This window comes from Quercus robur, chromosome 1 (genome assembly GCF_932294415.1).
Source record: "Quercus robur chromosome 1, dhQueRobu3.1, whole genome shotgun sequence".
NCBI lineage: Eukaryota > Viridiplantae > Streptophyta > Magnoliopsida > Fagales > Fagaceae > Quercus > Quercus robur.
The window spans coordinates 27,780,354-27,788,352 of NC_065534.1; the positions used below are offsets into that span (position 1 = coordinate 27,780,354).

At 37.5% G+C, this 7,999-nt stretch overlaps 1 protein-coding gene across 1 annotated transcript; it reads right to left on the reverse strand.

Annotated features, from left to right (window-relative positions):
* LOC126728053 (zinc finger CCCH domain-containing protein 49-like) lies at window positions 1-5,033 on the reverse strand. Its single transcript, XM_050433935.1, has 4 exons — window positions 4,734-5,033; window positions 3,418-3,687; window positions 2,004-2,227; window positions 1-1,105 (listed from the first exon to the last, which is right to left on the reverse strand). The coding sequence occupies exons 1-4, from the start codon at window positions 4,836-4,838 to the stop codon at window positions 169-171; spliced, it is 1,536 nt and encodes a 511-aa protein (XP_050289892.1). The 5' UTR covers window positions 4,839-5,033; the 3' UTR covers window positions 1-168.
* Between the last annotated feature and the right edge of the window lie 2,966 nt (window positions 5,034-7,999).

The window sequence follows — 7,999 nt, forward strand, 5'->3', positions numbered from 1 at the left end:
GGAGCCAATAGTTATAATGCACATATCATGAGATATAAAATACAACTCTGGAATGCTTGAAAGTAGAAGCATCTTTGAATCCAAGATGCGAGCCAGTTTAGTCAACTTCATGAGAAGTGCATTACTTATAACCAAAAGTTAAAAAGAAAATACAAGGGGAAAAATGTTTCACTGCTGAGATGACCCGGGAGTTGAGGATCCCGATGGTCCAGACCCTGCCTGGGTGGACACTGGTGGTGCAGATCCTGATGTAGACCCTGGGTGAGTAGCAGATCCTGATGGTGCAGATCCTGGGTGTGTACCAGACCCTGGTGGTGCAGAATGCTGATAAGGCTGGTTCATTGGTGGAGGCTGTGGAGTGGGTATTGCTGAATGATATGGTGGAGGGTATTGCTGATAAGGTGGCATTGGCGGCATATATCCATATGGAGGATAGAACTGCTGATGATATTGCCCATGTGGTGGTGGCATACCTTGATAGGGATAATGATGGCCTTGCTGCTGCTTCTCAGGCCCAGATTTGTTCTCACCTGACCCTGTGGGCCCAGTGGAAGCCCCCTCATGTGATGGAATAACGGCACCCATTCTTTGAGGATCCATTGACGGATAAAAAGCTCTCTCCTGCTGAGGAGGAGGTGGAATATTGAAATAATGCATAGGTTGGTTTTGGTCCAGAGTGCCAGGTGGCTGTAATTGGCTCTGCTGCTGGGATATAACTGCCCGAGGCAACATCCCGCTATGAGCCACTGCAGGCTGCTGCCTTGCTTCATCTGAGCCCTCTGACTCTGGTTTTGGTGCTTGAGGTCTACCCCACATCAGCTTCAGCCTCAGACCCTTTATGACCAGTTTGTTGGAGAGCTCTTCTGCAGCCTTCTCTGCACCTTCTCTGGTTGTGTAGGTTACAAAAGCACAAGCTCGTAGGGGCACCATCCTTATGGATTCAATTTCACCATGGGCATAGAAGTTATCCCTCAGGTCCTGCTCTGTGACCCTTTCATTAAGCCCACCAACGTAGAGGGTTCTGATGCTCTCATCCTCAGGAGGTTCCAGAGAAGGCATCTCTCCTGCCTTGTTGAGTAGCTTCATTGCAACCGGATCGTTCACTCTGCATATTTTAGAATTTTATTTATTTAAGTTAGAATGCATATATTTTAGAATATTAAATCAAAGGCAAACATCAAAATCTCTTAAAGTTATGCATTACATGCTCAGGTGCACAGATGCACATATCTGTAAGCATGCAAGTGCAGGCATTTGTGCAACCATGCAAGTGATTTGTTGCAGGTTTTTGGCAATGGGAAGAACAGGGAATAGAGTACAAAGCACAAAGGTTGATTTGAGTCATTGAAAATCAAAACATGCTCAGAGATGTAAAGAATATTACCAAACAAAAACATGGATGATCAAACACACTTGGCAAAATACAAACACACACACAAGAGAAGGGGCAGGGGGAGACTTTTAACATTGCCTTGTAAAGACTATTTTAACCCTCTAATTCAAAGAAACTAAGCAACTAGTCACCCCTACCAATCCCAATATGAGCTATCTCTTTAAGTCAAGAATGGCCTTTGGTCTAGTAGTAACACCATCCAGCCCCCTTAGTGGGACATGGCAAAATCAAGTAAGACCAAGCTCTTTCATTCTAACTGACAGAAGGTAGAGTTTTCAGCAAATAAACTCCTAGCCTATGGTAGGAGAGACAAACTGCAAACAATATATGTCATGGATACATGACTATGCCATTATCTAGAACTTCCATGCAAAGAATATTAGAATAATGACAATTGACCAACTAATGCAAGTGTATGAGTTACCCACATGATCCCAAAATGAATGGGCATAAATGCTAATCTCCATCACATTTAATAAAAGCTTAGCATTCACACCCATGACATTTTAAAATCAAACCATACAGAGCAAGCAAGCCAGTGGGAGAGATATCAGCTTAAATATGCCTCATTTTACTCAAAAATGAAGAAATCATCAACCACTGGACATACCCATAGTAACGATCTTTAATATTCTGCTGTGACAACTCCCCAGTTATGGGCATCTCATGTCTGTAAGGGCACTCAGCACCTCTTGTGCATTCACCCCTTATGTAGAAACTGCAGACATGCGCTCTATTTCTTTTGTAATACGGCGTTGTTCTTTGAAGCTTCATAATGGTGTCATTTGCGCGAACCTTTCCATATGACGATTCATAATCTAAACCAGCTCTAGCCTGCATAAAGTAAAGACTTAAATAAGCACAAAAGAATGACAGAATGGAGAAGATGTAACCTTGCCATCTAAGCCAAAAACTAAAAAATGCAAATTAAACAGCAAAACTAAACCATCACTTATGCATCTCTCATGAGAACTAGAATTTACCAAAGCTCTTGCATTCAATCAAAAACGCAAAGAGGAGAGAGAGTAGTAACCTTACACTTAGTCTTGGGCCTTGTCAAAAGAAACAAAAGGCTAAACCTTAACTTTTTTATAATAAACAATTATTCAACTCCAGAATATTGCAGTCCTACAACAGGTATAATGTTTTTGAAACCTAAATTTTCTTTCAGCAGTTACTTATGATTTCTTACCAGATTAGTTATATATTAATGATTGCTGAAGAGAGGTTTTTTTCATGACTGCCGTAGAGGAAATAATGAGCCAGAGGCAGATAAATCAGAATTCAGTGACCAAAGAGCTGTGAGAAGAATACTGGAAGGAAATTTGCAAAATTAGATAGGAATGGAAGTTTACAGTTATTCTACTCTGGTTAGTCGGACAAAAGAACTAGGTCGTGGAGGTAGATAACAGACCAAGGCACTAGGTAGATGAACAACACTATCAGTAACCACGTGGGAAGTGCTATAGCAAGAGAAGGTCAACGAAATCACGGGATCTACTGGACACATGGAAACTGGCTATTAATAGCATCATGGCATAAATTTGAAGATCTACTGAGGATATGCGTTAAAAAAGCACATGATGATTTTATCTAACATTTTCTTTCATTGATATTGTGCATGACCCAATCAACCATGTAGAACCAAAAAAGAAAAAAAACTCAAACACCTCCAAAGCAGGAAACATTGGTATCTTTATTGCCCAACTACATAGGAAATAATTTGGAGAAGCTTCATGGAGCTTGACTTGCTCTGAGTGTTAAAGCAATTTTCTCTATATTCATCCATCAACAATGTAGTTGTTCACCATGCAAATGAAAAAACAATTGCAGCATTACAAAGCCAAATAAAATTAGAAATTCATCAACATATTCTTGTAGGCTTACAAATGCAAATGAAGTTGTAATAGTAATAAAATAAATTAACATTATTTCCCATCACCGACCACTATGCTACTCCATAATTCAGCATTTTTTGGCCATGTAATCTTAAGCAAAAAAAAAAAAAAAAAAAAAAAACATACCCTGCGGTCATGCTCCTCAGCAAAATACTCCCTATTCACATCGCTCTTGGGAATGGCATCATTGGAATTGATTGACAGAGCAGTGTCTCGAACCTGTACCGGCAAACCGTATTCAAGATCCAAAAGGCAAACTTGGCAAACATTTTTCAACTTACTGCATGTCTGGCAAATTTCAGTTTTTTTAAATCTGGCATCACGACCAGGCCTCCACCTGAAAACTGTAAACGGTCGTGTACAAATCTTGCATTCCTTATCAAAGTCTGCTTTTGTCTGCATTCAAATACATGGGTACCAATACTTAACAATAGTTGAAATTGACCATTACTAGGAAAAGAAAATTGAAATTTGAAACCGCACTGGCATTAATATGAAAAATACATGTATCACTACCCAAAAAATACAGTAAAGTTTATCATACAGTCATACTGTATTTTTTGCATACCTCTTTCTTGACAAGCTGCCCTCCTAAATTGCATTTAATTTCTCAAGAAAATAAATGACACAGGAATTAGCGATATAGAGAACATGAATTATCAACCAGTTCTACAATAGACTTACAAAGCATAATTGACCAAAGAAACATATAGATGGTAAGATGACAATCTGATCCATGTTTCAACTGGAAGAAATTACTAAAGCCTCTTAAAATTTTTCTAAAAAGACCAAAAAACTATTAAGAAACCCCTTTAGCCCATCACTACTTTTCCAAGGGACCTAATCATGATTGCATTTTTTTTTTTTTTTTGTAAATTACACACACATGTGGGTCTTGAACCCATAACCTCACCCTCCACTTAACACTTGCAATGGGAGGAAATTCCAATTGAGCTCGAGCTTATTGGCCAAATCCCAATTAACCAATTTCATTATAAAACAATATTGAATTTAAATTAAGTTGTAATACATTTTCCAGACCAATGTGAAAATGGAGACACACCACTACTATTAGCTACAAACATACATAAAACTTCACATACAAAACACTCTGCAACTATTTCAACTCCAAACAAACCCGTGCTCTCTTCGGGACCCATCATTCATCTCTTTACCACATCAAATTCTACTAGCCTTTACATCCCCAAAAAAACCATTCTCATTAAGCTAGTGTTTCGAATAAAAAAAAATGTTTGAAATTTCACAACAATTATATACATAGAAGCCATTACTAAGCCAAACTAATAATAACAATAACACAACATATGACAAGATAAGCGGGAAGTTGCGCTTTTGGGAACAGGGGATTTAGGGTTTCACAGAAATTGAAATTGTAGTGGCAAAGAAAGAAAAGGTGAAAAGAGATTGAAAAAGAAGCATACCATGCGAACATAGGGATTGTCACCGAGGCAAGACTCGCAGATGATGGGGAAGTCGGAGCGTTCCCAGCCATCGGCCTCCAGATCTCTGAGCATTCTATGCGCCATGTTTGGTTCGGCTCTGTTGTGCCCTAGGCCTAAGCTATATATATATAGAGGTCTTCGCCGACTTTGGATTGGGTCACTGTGGCCTCCTCCTCTGGCTTGTGCTGGTTCTCAAGTCTCAAGGGCGGGCGTCGATGCCAGTTGCTTGCTGCAAGAGAATATGGTTTTGGCTTTTGTTTTGGGTACTTTCGGCTATATGCCTAGTCGCCAATTACCGTCGCTATTTCCTTATCTTTCTATCCTTTATTTTTTTTACCATTCTTCTAGAATAGTGAAACAATTTAATGACCAAGGTAAACAGGGTATTAAATAAACCAAACTATTTATATAGATTTACTCTATAAATAAATAAATAAATAAAACTTGTTATTTCAAAACTGTGTTTTCAAAAGACATATTTTAAAAAACTACTTTTCTAAAATGTTATTTTTAAACAATTTACCCAAACAAACCCTAAAAAAAACCAAGCCTAATCCTTAATTTTAAACCTTTTTAATATACAAATTAGGCCCAAGCCAAAAAAAATATATATATAAAATTTCATGAGAAAACCCCTAAAAAATAAGGGTTGATAAAATAAAATAAAATAAAACAAGTTGAATCTATACTCATTTTCTGTGCTTGGTAATAGGTTTGATATGGGTTTGAAAATAAACTCATATTCTACTAAACCTTTAATTAATTGAAAGTTACCACTTGTTTAAACCAAATGGACTTGATAATGCACTTGTGTTGGATCTCAATCTCAAAAGCTTAATATGTTTGAATTCAAATAGATTGATGAATCATGTTGAGCCAGCTAAAGTGTTTGGATTCTTTTACAAGATTGAGTTCAAACATTGTTTGTAGGTTTTGTCTAAGCTTAAGCTGAACTTTAACATTTTATTTTTGTTGTCAAGCGGAACTTAAATATTCAATACTTGATAAATATTAGGCTCATTTATAACCTTAAGTTATTGTTGATGCCCCTTTAAAAATAATAATAATAATAATAATAATAAAATAAAAAAAAAGCCCCAACAGTAGAAGAAGCCCAACAATAAAGAAGGTAAAAAAAAGGGAAAGCAGTAAAGAAATAAGGAAACAAGCCCAATGGGTTGAAGTAGCAAAATTGATGGCTAGCAAGCCCACGAAAATAAAAAGAGGTAAAAAAGAAGTAAATGAATCAAGGAAACCCAATGAATGAAGTAGTAAGCCCATAGGAATAATAAGAGGTAAATAATAAGTAAATGGGTCAAGGAAGCCTAGGAAATAAATTGGTAAACTTAATGGGTTGGCTTATAGGCCAAGAAGCCCGAAAAATAATAAGAGATAAAAATGTAGTAATTGGGCTAAGAAAGCCCAAAGAATTTAACAAAAAAACTCATGGAAGTAAAAAAGGTAAAAAAGAAGTAAATAGGCCAAGAAAGCCCAAAGATCAAAGTAGTAAAATGGGCTAGTACAGCAGAAATGTTGGCCAACAAGCCCAAAAGAGGTAAAGATGTGGAAAGTAGGCCAAGAAAACCCTGAGCAAAAGAATGATGAAGAAATGGGTTGATACGGTAGGAACATCAGCCCACAAGTTCATGGGGTAATAAGAAATAAAAAGAGAGATAAAGATATAGTAGGCATGATGAAGTGATATGGCAGGATCAGTGGTCAAATGGCCCATTATCATAGAGAAGAAAAAGTATGGGCTCAGCAAGAGGATGAAGGCTTTTGCCAAAGTGATACCCATTCCAAGGAGGGATGAAAGGGAGAAAATATGAGCCCAAAAGCCATACACCCTTCACATCACAAAAAATAAACACCAATTAACACGTACAGCAGAACCAAACAAACGCAAAAGCAGCAAAAATGGTGTGAAGGCCAAAAAGAAGCAAAATCAAATAGAGTGGAGCATGCACAAAAGGCCAAGGCACCAGCCAATACATGGGAGGTGAGCCACAGGTCAAGGCTTTCAGAGGGTGCGGTTTGGTGGTAGGGAGAAAAAGGGGTCTATTTAGGGGTTTCCACTCAAACTTATTTGAGAGAAATGTCTTGCTGGGATGACATCTTACTCAAAAGAGGTAAGTATGGGTTGGAACCACTTGATGCATGCTACAGAGGTAAGTGATGAGGTAGCTTAATCCTTATCTGGATGGGTGAAGTAAAGACAGAGAGAGGTAATAAACAAGATAAATAATTTTGTCTGGGAATGGAGAGTGGTGCAACCAACACACTCTAAGCAGAGGTAGTGGACATGATTTTTATTTTTTTAATAAATTTAGGTGATTGATTTTTTTTTTTTTTTTTGGTTGTTTATCAATTTTTTTGTTTTAATTGGCCATATTTTTTTAACAATGGTTTATGCATAAATTTATACAAACTCGCTTTTTCTATCCCTCCACTTTTTCACTTCCCACCAAACAAAAATGAGGGAAATTAAAATAATTTTTATCCTCCCACTTTTCCATCCTCCTACCATTTTCTATCCTCCCACTTTTCCACTCCTTCTACTAAATGGACCCTTAAAGTTTGAATCTCCCTCACCTGCTTAAGAAATAATTATAATATGCATATGCACCTTCCTTTCATAGCGTGAGAGACTCACATGCATGGAACTGACATGCTTGAATAAGCTAAATAAATAACTTTTCTATTAATAATATATATTTTTAACCTTTTATCGTAAAAATAACAAATCACTTTTACGATTTTACCCACTAAGTACAACTAGGATGCCCTTCCCACAAAAGAATTGAATAAAATATAGGCCCAAAGCGACTTAAACTATGAGATTTGCAATCTCCACTTAGAATTAATTGAGCACCTCATCATTCAATGCTCTTTCACCATTACCACTATGTCACATGCAAGTTGCAACCTTTAACCTTTCAAATTTGGGATCCTTGTCTACTAGTGACACTATGAAACACCTTATCAATCCATCCATATTCATTACAATACCTAAAGAGGATAATCATCATTTTACTCTTTTTATCTCTATAACTTACTGACAATATTTGGAGGATCCAATATATATGTGCGTGCGTGTGTGTGTGTGTGTGGGAGGGGTAAGATCCGAGTACAGAATAGAGCCCATGGGCCAAGTTCAAGGAAGGGGAAGGACCCACCCACACATTAGTCCTGACCCAACATGTGGATGAGAATCCAAGGAGGAACCATGAAGAGGCCCACCTTCT

Excerpts from the sequence above, each read along its gene's own strand:
- LOC126728053 (XM_050433935.1), bottom strand. The coding sequence starts at position 4,838 with ATGGCGCATAGAATGCTCAGAGATCTGGAGGCCGATGGCTGGGAACGC. Across the intron at positions 3,688-4,733 it reads ACAATCCCTATGTTCGCATG|ACAAAAGCAGACTTTGATAA; the intron begins GTATGCTTCTTT and ends ATTTGAATGCAG. Across the intron at positions 1,106-2,003 it reads ATTAAAGATCGTTACTATGG|AGTGAACGATCCGGTTGCAA; the intron begins GTATGTCCAGTG and ends TAAAATATGCAG.